This window comes from Adiantum capillus-veneris, chromosome 2 (genome assembly GCF_014529385.1).
Source record: "Adiantum capillus-veneris isolate H3 chromosome 2, ASM1452938v2, whole genome shotgun sequence".
NCBI lineage: Eukaryota > Viridiplantae > Streptophyta > Polypodiopsida > Polypodiales > Pteridaceae > Adiantum > Adiantum capillus-veneris.
Window position 1 is genome coordinate 155920004 of NC_140932.1, and position 16178 is coordinate 155936181.

At 45.4% G+C, this 16178-nt stretch overlaps 1 protein-coding gene across 2 annotated transcripts in view; it reads left to right on the plus strand.

The window, feature by feature from the left end:
- Positions 1–219: 219 nt before the first annotated feature.
- Positions 220–16178, plus strand: part of LOC147463911 (J protein JJJ1-like) — a 42816-nt gene continuing 26857 nt past the window's right edge. The window contains exon 1 of one of the 2 annotated variants that reach the window (XR_015185503.1): positions 220–2355. Coding sequence is in view for 1 of the 2 variants with exons in the window: in XM_086491910.1 (XP_086348036.1) it covers positions 364–2355 (1992 nt within the window). In the remaining variant the exon portion in view is untranslated. The remainder of the gene's footprint in view (positions 2356–16178) is intronic. The other variant, XM_086491910.1, reaches the window with a different exon arrangement.

Consider the following 16178-nt stretch of genomic DNA (forward strand, 5'->3'; position numbering starts at 1 on the left):
CCATTTTACAGGCTTGATGTCAATATGCACATGTCCTATGTCCTGTTACGTTCTATAGCAACGCCCACCAAACAAGAATCGTCCATGCATACATGATTTCCATCTATTCTATATATTCAGCAGAGAGATATTCAGGGGGCCATGTGGCGCAATTTGATTTATCCGGCAGTGTGGCCCTGCATCTCCGACTACAGTGAGGACAATGCGCACGCAGAGAGAGAGAGAGAGAGAGAGAGAGAGAGAGAGAGAGAGAGAGAGGCGGCCGTAGGCAGCCAGCCACACTAGTTCCTCCAAACCAAGTTGAGATTTTCCTACTAAATTTTGCGTTCCCTCATAGATTTGGTTGCGTTCAGAGCCTTGGCCATGGAGACGCAGAAGTGTCTCTACGAAATTTTGGGTGTGGAGGCGACAGCAAGTAACGAAGAGATTCGCTCTGCTTATCGCAAGCTCGCTTTGAAATGGCACCCGGATAAGATTCAGCAGACAGGCGCCTCGGCTGAAGAATGCCAAGAGGCCACCATCCACTTCCAAGAAATTGGGCGTGCTTACGAAGTGCTTGCAGACCCCTCCGAGCGCTCCTGGTATGATTCTCACCGCTCGCAAATACTCTCGTCCTCCTCATCTTCGCCATCAGATTTTGATTTCAACCCATGGCCCTTCTTCTCACCCTCCGTGTTTGCGGGGTATGGGGACACTGGAAAGGGATTCTATGCTGTTTATGGCGAACTTTTTAAAAAATTGCATCATCAAGAAGTGAGCTTTGCAAATGCTTGCGGTCTCCGCACTCCGTTGTACCCTCCTGACATGGGAAATCTCGCTACAGCATACCCTCAAGTGCAGAAGTTTTACAATCACTGGTTAGGATTCAGCACTGTGAAGGATTTTGCATGGTGTGATGAGTATAAGGTGTCCTCGGGGCCTAATCGCAAGATACGCCGCCTCATGGAAGAAGAGAACAAGAAAATTAGATCAAAAGCACGCAAGGAGTTCAATGAGGCCATTTGCCACTTGGCTGCATTTGTCAGAAAACGTGACAAGAGGGTCCTTGAAAGACAGATTGAAGTTCAACGCTTGGAGAAAGAGAAGGAAGAGATGCGCAACGCTAGACGGAAGAAAGAGGAGGAGGAGAAACGGATGAAGGCACGGCTTTATGAAGAGGCTGAATGGACCAAGATTGAATCGGAACCAGATGCAGATGATGGATCGGATTTTGATGAGAGCATGGGTAGCTATGCTTGGAGGCAATCAAAGCTCAAAAGCAATGAAGCTAAGAAGGGAAGGCAGGATGAATTCTACTGCATTGTTTGCAACAAAAATTTTAAATCTGATGAGCAATGGAGGAATCATGAGAGGTCTAAGAAGCATCTCGAGAAAGTAGCAATATTGAAAGAATCATTTGAAGAGGAAGATGAAGAGTTTGAGGCAATCTCTCATGGAGCAATTCGAGATGATGATGCAGATCTGGAGATGAAGGCTAGCATTTCAAAAGGTGAGGAGTCACCTAGCATTTCAGATATAGAGTTGTTGAGTGCTGACATACGAGAAATAAGAAAAGAAACTACTTCAACAACAGATAATGCTTCTGTTCAGTGTGGTGTGGAAAGAGCATCAGCTGGGAGTTCGCAGGACAACAGAGGAGATGGTTCTGCACTTTCTACTGAGAGAGAGTCTGACGATGCGGACCGTGAGGAAGACGATGGAGAGGATGATGAGTTTGATAGCCTGTTGACCATGGTCAATTCTTATGCCAGCAGGCATCGACAAAGTACCAGTGAAAAACATGATGCCGCTGAACAATCTGCATTAGGACAAGATCCTTCTCAGGAGGAGGGTGAACTCGGTGAAGGAGAAGAGGAGGAAACGCTACCTACTAGGTGGAAATCGGGTCAAACACAGGAAGCCTATGAGAGCAGTGAAGATCTTGAGAAGTCACTTATGAATGGGGAAACACCTGTCATACCAGGGAATGAGAGTGGTGAATTAGATGGAGAAATCAGTGGTGCATCAAAGAAGAAAAAATCCAGAGGGCGGCTACGCAACAAGAAGCAGCAGGTGGCCAATTTAAACAGGCATTCAAAAATTGCAGAAGAGTTGTTGTACGAGAAGAACTTGGATGTTATGATGCAGACGTTCGAAGGATTGGATGCTGATGAGAAGGAGCCTTGTAGTTCACAGCAAGCAGAGCAAAAGGATAGCGTGATATCTGGGAAGGATGGAAGTAGCATTAACAAGGGACAGCAGTTTGAGAAGAGGCATAGTCGAGAGTACTTGTCTTCAAAGGGCAAGAATCCAAATGGTCATTTACTGACCGACTTAGAACAACCACGAAGGCCTGCACGGGGAAAAAAGAGCAAGGTACTCTTGTATACATTTATAGAATTTTTTTGCTCGTATGGTCTTTAAAGAAGCTGCAAGCTATTGAGAAATCTCTAGAGCAGAAAATTTCATTGTAGAAAGCGTAAATTTTAGGTTATATGTCTAGTTTTTCCCTTCACCTTCAAGAGTGTGTAGAACTCTGTGGTTATATGATCGAAGCATTTATTCCTTGCATTCTTGAAATGAGCATGGATTTTGTAACAACTTTGGTGGCTGTGCATGATAGGAAAGGGGATTTGTCCGATGTAGTGGAATTGAGAGAATAGGAAGAATCGAGAATTCACACTTCCACAATCCTTCGTTCTTTCGTCGCGCTAGTGAATGCAACTTTGCGTTATTGATGGTTCTTTTTAGCTACTAAAGAGAAAGAGTCGAATCCCAACTCTCAAGTGCTCCACCCTCGAGGAAAGAGTTGAAAACTTGCACCTCTGGTCGTATACCATCTCCAAGCTCTTACGGGAAGTCCAAAAAATGCAGACAATCGAGGCTAGTGAGAAATCAAATGTACTGACGAAGAACCAAAGAATTGCACCAACCACCATATAGAATGATGAACTACAAACTGTATTTGAAGGAACTTCATCGAAATTGAGAGTGAAAACTGTTGCTGATCTTCATCTGTTTGGAACACATTCTGAGAGAATATCACCCCACTCTCACAGTGAATCAGGAACATACCTCCAACAGAAAGGAACACACATGAATATTGAGACTGCAGCTAATACGGCAAGATCTAGAGACCCCTGCACCCAAGCTTTGCAAGGGAGAAACAAGGTGCTATAGAAATCTACCAAATAGACTGTCAATCGTGTCCGCTACACATGGAACCACTAGAACTGTAAGGAAGTCGTCTACGCAAACTGACTCCCAATCTGACTCCATATCCCCTTGAAGGGAGGACACTCGGACCATGGATAATTGCCATTACTCTCCAATTGTCTCTCGTGTAACTGGATCACCAAAGGGTGGCCATGGAATCAAGCCAAAAACCCAAGCTGAACATGGCTTAACACAACCCGACATGGTTGGCCGGGCATAGCCACAAAACAGCTCTCCCTGTCCTTGGGAGAAACTAGGACTGACTGGACGAATCTAGAGAGATATTTGAACACCCCCTACCAGCTCTTGGAAAAGGAAGACGGACCAAGAAGCTGGCGTGAGTAATCGACAACTGTAAAGAGAGGGTTTCGTGGACGAGGATATTTGCAACAAGACTCTGCAGTAGAAAAGTATCCTGCAGTATACAATCCAATGCTACCCCGAAAGACGTCCAGAAATTAAAATGATGTCTGTTGAAAGTAAATCCAGCTCTAACAAGAATCTCCTCAGCTAAACCGACTCACAAGTCGCACAACCAGCATTTGCAGAAGGTATTGCTGCTGACCGCTCCAAGAGAATGCATCAAAACTGAGGGTAAAGGCATAAACTATTGGTATCCAGATCATTTTCCAACTCTAAAGTGCACCACCCTCGAGGAAAGAGTCTGAAACTTGCATCGTCGGTCATATACCACATGCTAGAATCTCCAAGCTGCTATGGGAAGTCCAAAGAATGGAACAATAGAGGCTACTGAAAAATCAATTCTTCGATGACGAAGAACCAAAGAACTACACCAACCACCATAGACAATGATGAATTGCTAACTGAAACTGAAGGAACTTTATTGGAAGTGAGGGTGAAAACTGCTACTGATCTTCATCTGTCGTGAACACCGCCCGAGAGATTATTACCCCTCTCTCAGAGTGAATCGGGAACTGACATCCAGCAGAAAGGAACACACATCAATATTGATGCAAACGGCAAGATCGAGAGACCCTGCACCCAAGCTGTGCAAGAGAAGAACAAGGTGCTATAGAAAGCCACCAACTAGACTGCCAATCCTATCTGTTGCACATGGAACCACTGGTATCGAAAGGAAGTAGTCCGTGGAAACTGACTCTCAAACTGGCTCCACATCCTCCTCTGAAGTGAGAACACCCAAACGATGGATAACTGTCAGAACTCTCCAACAGTCTCTACGTTGTAAGTGGATCACCCAAGGAAGGTGAGTCCGAAAGAAAATATATCCGTGGAACCTAGAACCATATCTGGGACAACTAAGAAGATCGTCTCCCCATTGTAAAGAATGCCATGGCTAACTGGAATTGGTTCCTAGTTCGAGAAGAACCACTATCCACCGGTACGAAATAACATGCCGTAAGGGAAGTAGTGTCCTATATGATACAGTCTCAACTCTCTAGGGATCAATCTAGCAGACGAGGCATAGGAACTACTGCTCGGATGCAGTGAAAGAGCAACCCTCACGCTGTCACAAGGCGGGCACCACGTGCCAATAGAAAAGAACAGACTGAACAGACTTTTAGCACTTCAATAACAACTGAACTAAGAGAGAAAGAGAGACGACACGCGACACGGAGTGGCGGAATTCCACCCTAGAGAGTATTGGCCCCAAACCTTGGCGCCTCTTTCGGTATTTCTTTATTTTACTGCTGATTCGCAAAGTACAACAGCCGGGGAGTACCTGCTCTGCAATCTGCACGCTGAAGAGTGCCAGAGAGGGCCCCCAAGGCTCATATTTAAAGGCCCAAAGCCTAAAAGCATCAAATACGAAAAGCTGACTCCAAAAAATCACTTTCCTAAAATTTCGGGATTTCCCTAAAAATCCGCCGCGAATTCCGGGACGTCCGTACAGGTGCCACATCATCATATTTTGATGTGCAAAGTCTTTTGAGTGTGTTCTGCTTTATTTTTAATGCCTTTATGTCACTTGGGGCCCCATCGGACGGGGTCCCCATAAGTTGGTAGGACTTCTTTTGTTGCTTGTTCTTCTTAGGGTTTGCAGGTTTTAGGGTTAGGGTTTCCAGAATTAGGGTTTGCAGGTTTTAGGGTTAGGGTTTCTAGAATTAGGGTTTCAACAGTTAGGATTTTTGGCAGAAATTAGGGTTTCCATTCTTTAGGCTCTGACACGTCAACAGTTTGTTACATCTCCCCTTCTTGAAAGAGAGTAATCGTCCGCGATTACAGCATATCTGCAAAACAACTCAAGTTAGCTCAAAAATTTCCGAGGGTCATTCCGAGGGACATCAATTTGCTCTTTTTATTAAGGAGTTAGCTTCTCCTTTCGGCTGTTTTGATCAAGGAGTTAGCTTCTCCTTTCGGCTGTTTTGATCAAGGAGTTAGCTTCTCCTTTCGGCTGTTTTGATCAAGGAGTTAGCTTCTCCTTCGGCTGTTTTGATCAAGGAGTTAGCTTCTCCTTTCGTCCAGATTGGAACTCTTGATGTTCCAGCGTAGTAAAATTAGCCATCACACCCAGACCGTACTGATCTTCCACGGGTGTCTTGATGCACTAAAATTACATACCCAGGCAATCTCATCCAATTAGGAATATTCAGTAATTGACACATCACAATGCAACACAAATGCTCACATATGCATGTTACAAGACACAACAAACAGCGCCGCTGAGCACTCCTCCGAGACAAACGGTCTGCGGTATGAAGCTACTCAACGACTACCTCGTCACTCCCCCCGCAAATAACCTAAGAAGGTCCGGGCCATGAGCTCAGAGGACTGTACAACCAAACGCTCCCTAGACCGCAGTCTGCGTCGCTCGGAGGTTCAAGCATACAACGAAACGCTCCCCAGGCATCGGCCTGCGTCGTTCCGAGGTTCAAACAATATCAAGACAGTATTTCTCACTCCTCCACTTGGGAGTAAAAATCACCAATCAATGAAACCGGCATTGAAACCAAAGTCAAACATTTCAAATCGGCACCAAGACAGGTTTAAAGCAGATAGCATCCATTTCAAACAAAGTTCAAACAATACTTTCTCAAACAATGTTCAAAAGTATCTAAGTAGAAAACAACTAGAGAGGTCATTCGGGGTTTTGTTCGGACAATCTAACTTTGAGGACAACGGGCTTGCCCTTCTGCATCACGGTGATGGTCGGTTCCGGACCTGGAGAGTTGCATCATTCTTGTCGTACCAGGGCATGCCCAAGAGAACGTCGCAATTGCCCAACTTCATAATGTGGAAATCTGCTTTTCCATGATAATCTTGTATAGTCACTGGAAGTGCACCAATGAGCGGTACCACTTTCTGAGTTTTCCCCGTGGCTAGCTCAGCTTCAATTTCTCCACCCTCTGCATCATAATCAAAGTGCATCTGCTTCAAGAATTCTGGATGGATGAAGTTCTCCATAGCTCCGGGGTCAAAGAAAATAAGGGCTTTCAAGCCATTGACTTTTCCATAAGCTCTGCATAATTCATTAAAACTCTCGAGGTGTATACCATAAATATCGGGTACTAGTCCAATAGCAGGTCTAGGCTTCTTGGCCGGAGGTGGCCGCGGGGATCTGTCTGTCGTGGGAGCAGAAGGTTGCACTGAGGACATCGAGGGTCGCTTAGGACATGTATTGAACGTATGCCCTGCTTGGAAACATTCGAAGCATCGGCCTTCTTGTAACAAGGCGTCTCGTTGAAGTTGTGTCAAACGAGGCCGTTGAGGTTGGTTTTCACGGGATTCTCGAGAATTTGTTCGTTGTTGCCGGGAGTTCTGGTTAGTGGTCGAAGGTTCTTCTATGGTAAACTCCAACTTTCCTTTCATGAGCTTGTAGCCGACCGCGGCATGGTCCATAAGCTCTTGCATGGTAGAGACTTGCTTGGAGAGACAATATTCCTGCAATGGTGATGGTAGTCCAATGGTGTAGCGCTCGCACTGGTCCTCCAAGGGAATGAACTTAAAGAAGGACACCGGAAGGTACACGTCGAGAAACCTTTGGTTATAGTCGTCCATGGTTTCGGTGGCAAGCATTTTCAAGTTGCCCCACTCTGCCAAAATCCGGACTTCAAACATTGAAGTCATGTAACTACGCACAAAAACTGTCTTGAAAGCTTGCCAAGTCCTTGGAGCATGCGGTTGTGTCGCGATTGAACTCCACCATTGCATAGCATTATCTTTAAGAAATCCCGCTGCTCGAGAAATCTTGGATTCTTCTGTATAGTTCCCCAAAGCATAGATGTTGTCGAATTGCTGTAGGAACTGCAATGCTTTCTTGCGATCTCTCACCCCGGAAAAAGTGAAAAATTTGACTGTCGTGCCACCATCTTTGAAATCTTTGGGTTGGTTAGGCGCATGTCCAGGGTATGGATAATAAGGGTATCCATATGGGCTCCAAACATTGTAGCTTGGTGGCAGTGGAGGTGGAGGTGGGGGCAATGGCGGTGGCAAAGGTGGTTGCACTGGATCAGGGTCAGATGGCTGCACCATATTCCTGAAGACTCCCCCGATCGGAACAGACGGCTGAGAAGGTTGCCGATTGGAAGCTCTCGTACTTTCTGGTGCCGGAGGAGGAGGTATCCCCTGGGGCATCAGAGGGGGTAACATGTAGTTCAAAAATTGTTGAAAACTTTGCAGCATCGAAAGATTCTGCTGAGGATGCCGCGAAAGAATGTCGTGAAGCTCGTTGAGCAGAAACTGCAAATATTCTGTTGAATCCATGAATTCCAAGTATTGGGTTCTTAACTGGCTTATGCCCTGTAAGACACTGCGATGAAGACGGGAGCGCGCCCGATGCGCGATGAAGGGTGGGAGTGGCTGATACCTCAAATATAATTCAATTCCAATAGCTCTGTCTGCTCTTTTGTAAGACCGGTATGCTTTCAGAAAAGCACACGCCTGATGCTCTGATACCACTGTCACAAGGCGGGCACCACGTGCCAATAGAAAAGAACAGACTGAACAGACTTTTAGCACTTCAATAACAACTGAACTAAGAGAGAAAGAGAGACGACACGCGACACGGAGTGGCGGAATTCCACCCCAGAGAGTATTGGCCCCAAACCTTGGCGCCCCTTTCGGTATTTCTTTATTTTACTGCTGATTCGCAAAGTACAACAGCCGGGGAGCACCTGCTCTGCAATCTGCACGCTGAAGAGTGCCATAGAGGGCCCCCAAGGCTCATATTTAAAGGCCCAAAGCCTAAAAGCATCAAATATGAAAAGCTGACTCCAAAAAATCACTTCCCTAAAATTTCGGGATTTCCCTAAAAATCCGCCGCGAATTCCGGGACGTCCGTACAGGTGCCACATCATCATATTTTGATGTGCAAAGTCTTTTGAGTGTGTTCTGCTTTATTTTTAATGCCTTTATGTCACTTGGGGCCCCATCGGACGGGGTCCCCATAAGTTGGTAGGACTTCTTTTGTTGCTTGTTCTTCTTAGGGTTTGCAGGTTTTAGGGTTAGGGTTTCCAGAATTAGGGTTTGCAGGTTTTAGTGTTAGGGTTTCTAGAATTAGGGTTTCAACAGTCAGGATTTTTGGCAGAAATTAGGGTTTCCATTCTTTAGGCTCTGACACGTCAGCAGTTTGTTACATCTTCCCTTCTTGAAAGAGAGTAATCGTCCGCGATTACAGCATATCTGCAAAACAACTCAAGTTAGCTCAAAAATTTCCGAGGGTCATTCCGAGGGACATCAATTTGCTCTTTTTATTAAGGAGTTAGCTTCTCCTTTCGGCTGTTTTGATCAAGGAGTTAGCTTCTCCTTTCGTCCAGATTGGAACTCTTGATGTTCCAGCGTAGTAAAATTAGCCATCACACCCAGACCGTACTGATCTTCCACGGGTGTCTTGATGCACTAAAATTACATACCCAGGCAATCTCATCCAATTAGGAATATTCAGTAATTGACAGTTAGGATTTTTGGCAGAAATTAGGGTTTCCATTCTTTAGGCTCTGACACGTCAGCAGTTTGTTACACACGCCACAAATTCGAAAGACAAAGCAACCACCGAAATGGCTATAAAGAAAACATCCCCCAAGATACTAACTGCACTGTGGGCTAAAGCACACCATCCAAAGCCGCAAGAAATGAGAAGGAACCAAGTACAGGAAGACATTGTGCATGGTACTCCGTTGAATGAAGCACTAGAAATCGACTGAAGATAATAACATGGAAGCTCCCCCCCCCCCCCCCCCCCCCCCCCCAAAAAAAAAGAAAAGAAAAAGAGAAGTATCCTCAAAAGTACTCTTTGAGGTAACAGACTGACTCAGCCCCACATCGGAATAGAGCAAACATTGTCACTGAAAGCTCTAGAGCTAAAGGCGAGATCCCCTCAAGATAGGAAGCCCTCCTTCCCGCTTAATTCTACGAAAAGAGAATAAGTACCACTAGAAAGAAATCTGAGACAACTTGGAGTAAATCTGCTTCCTCTGTAAGTGATTAGCAAAACCTGAATTTCAAAGAACTCGAGACCCAAAGGGAATCACACAGTCGATAAACTTGGACTGCTAAGAATAGGAGACCTGAAAGGTCGTCATCTAAGGATCATGTTTGCCAAAGAAGTCATCAAGGTCCAAAAAGAACCTAGCTACTCAAGCATACTCCTTGAGATCAAACCAAATATTCGCCCCCTCTCTACATGCCAAGATCAAACCTGCAGGTACAATCCAATACAATATGCCAAACTGCATACCAGTCTCGGAATAGCACATGTACTCCCACTATTGTAACTTGCTTCCTTAAAATTTCCACAAGAATTGTGCTTTGTACTTGTGCTGAAGAGAACATACCCACAACTGAACAGTGCAATCAACATCTAATACACGAAACGGCGTTTCGGGGGGGACGAGAACGGATTTTCCCCACCAGATTTCTGCAAAACGCGCTGACAGTGCTGACGTGGCAATTGTACGGATTTCTGTGATTTATGCTGGCAACTTTTGGGCATTGCTTTTGGACCAGATGCTTTTGAGTTTGTAGCTTTTCAATGTAAATGTTGCTAAATTGGCTTTATCTGATAGAAAAATAATTCTAAATGAATTATTGGATTTATAAGTGAGAGGGTTTTCTCGCTTGGAACAACAGGAAAAATAATTCTAAATGAATTATTGGAATTTTAAGTGAGGGTTTTTCTCACTGGAGACATCCGAGTACAGAGTATTCCTGGTGCGTCATTCAAAGTAATGACAGGAGCACTGTGAACGGGAATATCTGTAAGGCCACCAAGAACAGGTACTTCTGATGCGTCACATCGGATGGGTGACAGGGAGCATCGGGAAGAAGTATCCGACCATCCAGGAACGGACATCTCTGATGCGTCATAGGATGGGTGACATAGAGCATCGTTAAGGGGATTGTACCGTAAGTTCGGTAGGAAAGGACTAGGTGATGGGTATTCCTGATGCGTCACAAGGTGGGTGACGGGTGCATCGGAAAGGGGATATCCATATCGAGAGGAAATCCGAACTGGAAAGAGGAATACGCGTAAAGACGCAAGCACAAGAATAAAGATGGGTTTTGAGAAGATCTTCTTAAAAAGCGGAATATTTTAACGAGTTTTTCAGGAAGAGCAAACGCTTTCCCGCGAAGAATCTATGTTTGCATTGCATTCGTGCATGTGGTTGCATCGAGGGACACCCGGGAAGTGCTGTGAAAGCATTGTTTTTTAACTTATAAGGTTTTATTGAGTTTTTGGGCAAGTTTAGGCCAATTTTAAAAATATGCCGGCCGTCCACTTAATAAGTGGGCAACCACTTAGAAAATAAAGCAACAAAACCAGCCAACGAATTCTCTCTCCCTATTTCGGGTAGAACAGAAAAAAAAAACGGGAAAAAAATGAAAAAAAAAACGAAAAAAAATATCTCCGCGAGCAGCTATTTCGTGCCGTGGTGAAGGAGCTATAAAAGCACCACATGCCCTCACTGAAGGGAGGTTACCAACGCGAGCAAGAGAAGACTCTGCCGCCAGAAGACACGAGAGATCGCGAGACTACGAAGCACGGAAGTCGCTTTTCTCGCGCAAGAGCGACAGGTACCTATTTTGGATTTGCCATACGAATTGTTGTCGTGTGTTTGCGTGTGTGTTTGCAGGTACTTCATCGCGAAGGAGAAGCGAGAAGGCTTCGACCTACGCTTGGGAATTCCGGAAACGGAATTCGGAAATTGTCTGTGGAGTCTCGACTCCAAGTACAGATGGAAAAAGGATTGAGAGCTCGTCTCTCGGATTTCCCTTACGGGAAGGAACGACCATCGAGTCAGAGATTTAGAACGGAGGGGTTTTCTCCGGTTCTTGTGCTTGTAAAAAGATTCTCCCTAATAAAGAATTCTCTTTAAGGGGGGGGACCAGCCCATCTTCAGGTCCCGAGTACTGTGTCGATCTTCTCACTCTCTATCTCTCTCTCTATCTATTTCTCTCTATATCCTTTGGCTTTAGTACTATGTGTTAAAGTCTATTTATCCGAATGTATTTTATATTGTTATGCGCTCCCGTTTGTGACACTAAATGCTTTTAATGGTCAAGGGCTTTTAATATGAGGCTAGGGCTCATTCTCTGGCATGCTTCCTGGAGAAGGTGCAGAGGATGGAGTACCGGCTTATACTTTGATGATGCAATATAAAGAAATACCGAAAGGGGCGCCAAGGTTTGGGGCCAATACTCTCTGGGGTGGAATTCCGCCACTCCGTGTCACGTGTTGTCTCTCTCTTCAGTTTAGTTGTTATTGAAGTGCTAAAAGTTTGTTCAATGTGTTCTTTTCTATTGGCATGTGGTACCCGCCTTGTGACATCTTCTGCTAAGATCTGCAATTTGCGACGATACTGCGGCGAGGATCTGCAACCGCCAATATGTGCGAAGCTGGGATGCAAAAACGCTAGCTGATCTGGGCTGAATTTGCAAAGCGCTGGCTGCTTTGGGTTGAAACCAAAAACGCTAGGATGATCTGGGTGCTGATGTCAATGCGGCGAAGATAATAGATATGGAACTGGGAAGGGTGCAGTAAGGCGAGGTTTAGGGCTGATCTGAAAACGCTGGTTTTATGGGCTGAAAACGCTGGGCTGATCTTGAGAGAAACGCTAGAGTTTTTGAGGTGCTCCCGATTGGGGGCCTGCTTCCTTGTGTCTTTGCAATCATCTGCTCTACTGGCGTCCAATGGGTTTCTTTTATAGTTCCTTTAGCCATTTTCCCTACCTACATTCCAACAAGGGTAAATGGACATTGAAAAGTCACTTATTAATAAATGACCTATAAGAGGTGGTTCACGCGGTAAATTGCCTGCATAAATAAAGTGCTGTCCTGTGCAAGAGAGGGTATGCAAGTGTGACCGGTCTCGACATGCATGTCCTTCTAGAGGCTCACAAAAGTGCCAAGGTCACTCCTAAGCTACTGGATCATGCTAGACTATGGCAAAACATGTCCATGTAGCGCAAGTGAAGTGCGCACGTGACACTGCCGAGATTGTGGGATAAGTTTGTTGTAAGGTTACCGAGGGTGAGTGTGAATAACTCTGAAGGTAATGATCCAAGCGATCAGGAGTATAGAGGAGCAACTGTACTACCATCCAAGCCAAGCTCCGAGTGACTTTGAATTTAGTCGCGAGATGCCTTATCTCCCACATCTCGCGGGTAACCTCTCCAAGAGAGTCCAAAGCACTGAAGTCCCACTCCAGTTTGTAGATCCAAGCAATGAACCTGCCCAAGAAGAGATTCAAGATCCTCTCCCTAAGTCCATGTAGATGCTCCTGTGTAAGCAAGTGATCTGACGTGTTGAGGTCAAGTGGTAAGTGTCTGTCCACCCAAGATGGTGGCGTTTTCTCTGCGAATGTCGTGATCCCATATGCCATGAGCATGGCCATATCTTGTGTGAACTCCTCTGATGAGTGCATAGGTGTGTCCATAGCAAACCACGAGTCATCACCCCCTTTGGAGTGCGCAACCGTCGAATGGAATGAATGGATCTCCCAAGGATCGTATGCCCGTAGATGATCAAGCTGATGTAAAAGCTACCATATGTTGAAGTAGTCACCAAGAGACTGTAGGGACTGCCACCGGGGGGTGTCGTGTCAGGAGGTAAGCCTCATCCTCTGTGAAAAACACAAGCCAAGAGGCTGTTGTCCACCCAAAAACACAACTGTGAGGTGATGAAAACACTGCTGTCCAGCGAATTTCAGCTTGCTCGTATGCTCCCGGCATGGTCCGGAGCATTGCAGAGGGTGTAGGCAAGGTGGGGAATCAAAGTCATAGCCCCAGGTGGGCTGAAAACTGTCACAAAAAAGTTGCAACTGCTAACTTTAGTTGTTGGTTTCTTTCCCTTGATTTTTGTTTAAATTTTGGGACCCTCTTTTTGAAGTTGCAAATGCCCAGACACTGTAAGGCCAATGTGAAATGGTCGATAGCCGAGAGTTTCACCCGCAGACGCGAAGGCCTTGTTGCCATGAGTTGGTCGGGCTGATCGGCTTTGGAATCCGAGCAATAAAAATATGTCTAGGCTCTACTCAAAGTTTGAAGAGAAGGTCACTCGATAACTGGGCTATATTGCATTTTTGGATGTGGTCCCAATGGTGATAGATGGTCAGATGACCAGTGGAAGTGCCATGGAAGCATCTCCTAAAATTTAGGGAACTGGTATTTTGGGCCATGAAATCTGTTCGCGTCATTAGCTCCGGAATGACAAGAGGAACATTTTATTACTCTGCCCCGCTAAGTCAATTGAGCAACCGGTTGAGATATTTTTAGACCGGAAGGTGCAAAACGTGCCTACCCTCTATGTACAGTGAAGTGCAAGAATTGAAGCCTTGCACAACATTCAGTGCTCTCTCTCCCCCCTCCGTGCAGTTCTGTGATGGCCCACAAGAGGGCTCTTCATTTGACCTATGTACAGTTGTGTGGGTGTCACAAACTGCTGATGTGTCAAAGCCTTGAAGAATGGAGCCAACTTGGAGATCTTGGCCGAGGGGCCTAAACCCTAAGAAGAACAAGTAACAGAAGAAGAAGTCCTACCAACTTATGAGGACCCCGTCCGATGGGGCCCCAATGACATAAAAGACATTAAAATAAAGCACGACCCACCAAAAACTTACGCAGCTGATGACGTGGCAGCTGTACGGAAAATCCGGAAATTGCGTTGACATGATGACGTGGTAGACTGTACGGATTTCCACGTTTTGCGCTGGCAGTTGTACGGAATTCGGTGATTTACGCTGGTAGCTTTTTGGCATTGCTTTTGGACCGAAAGCTTTGAGTTTGAAGGCTTTTCATGTCAACTGCTTTTCTTAGGCCAAGGGCCTTTAAATATGTGCTAAGGGCTCATTCTCAAGCATGCTTCCTGGAGAAGGTGCAGAGTCTGGAGTACCGGCTTGTACTGTGTTGATGCAATATAAAGAAATACCGAAAGGGGTGCCAAGGTTTGGGGCCAATACTCTCTGGGGTGGAATTCTGCCACTCCGTGTCTCTCTCTCTCTCTCTCTCTCTCTCTCTCAATTCAGTTGTTATTGAAGTGCTAAAAGTCTGTTCAGTGTGTTCTTTTCTATTGGCACGTGGTGCCCATCTTGTGACAGTGGTATGAGAGTATCAGGCGTGTGCTTATACCGGTTGTAACAGACTTGGACACTCCAAGTCAAAAATCAATCGCAACAGCACCAAATAACCACTTCAAAACAATTCACAGATCACAATAGATTTGCACTGGCCCTGCGGAGTTCCGTGCCTAGAGATATTGGCCCCAAAGACTGGCGTCCCTTTCGGTATTTCTTTTTATATTAATCAGAATTCAAAGTACAAGAGAGTGGCTAGGGTTTCACTCTCAGACTCTGCGTCCAGATGTTCTGAGAAGTGAGGCCCTCACCACTAATTTAAAGGTTACAAGGGATGCCCAAAAGCAGAGCCCCAAAAGCTTTTAAAATAAAAAGCATCAGTTCTCTCTCTCTCTCTCTCTCTCTTAGAGAGTCTTAGCAAAATTCGCGTCGCTCATCATTTTCCTTGAAAAAAAAAAAAAAAGAAGCCTCCGCGATTTTCGGAAATTAGGGTTTTTGGCAGAAATTAGGGTTTGCAGGAATTTTAGGGTTTCTGGCAGAAATTAGGGTTTCTGCTGTCCGCCACGTCATCACTTTGTGACATACCCCCCTCTGGCAGTCTCAATCGGAAGGAGACATCATTTATCTTTTCAGTAATCTGGAAAGGTCCGTAGTATCACATACTAAGCTTTGGAAAAAGCCTCTCCTTTCCCTTTTTCTTTCTTAGGCGTGCCTTCTCAAAAGTAAGAGCACCCAATCATCCTCCTTCAATTTCAAGTCGCGACGATGGCGATCCGTTGCCTTTTTTCTGTCGTTCTTGAGACTTTTGCAAAGTCTCGCGAAGCTTGGCAAAAGCCGTATCCAAATCTCGCAAATATTCATCCGCTTCCAATATCTAATCTTTCGTGCTCAGGAAGGATGGAACCTTCGTAGCACTTTCAACAATCTCACATGGCGTCTTCCCCGTCAAAGAGTGTATCGTGTTACTGTAGGCAAATTCCACCAAAGATAGGTTCTTTTCCCATTGAGTCTTCTGATCCGAGATACAAGACTTCAATAAATCTAAAATCATTGAATTGGCAATCTCAAATTGCCCGTCAGTCTGCAAGTGGAACGATGACGAGAACTGCAACTGCGTGCCAATGTTCTCCCAAATTACCTTCCAAAACAAACTCATAAATCTAGGGTCTCTGTCGGAGACAATCGTCTCAGACTGCCATGTAATCGGAAAATCATCGTGATCATTCTGTGTTCTCGGGAGATCAAAAATGAAATCCATTTCAATACTTTTCGAGGGGCGGGTGGGTATGGGTAAAGGCTTTAACAATCCCTGTGCCTTATGCCTGTCAAAATTGACCTTCTGGCATACTAAGCAAGTGCGCACAAACTTTTCCACATCCTTTTTGAGTCTCGGCCAAAAAAAGGTATCTCTCTACCCCCTTCATGGTGATAGCAATGCCGCGGTGACTCGTAAAAGGTGGATAGTGGCATTCAGTCATAACCTTTTCCCTCAACG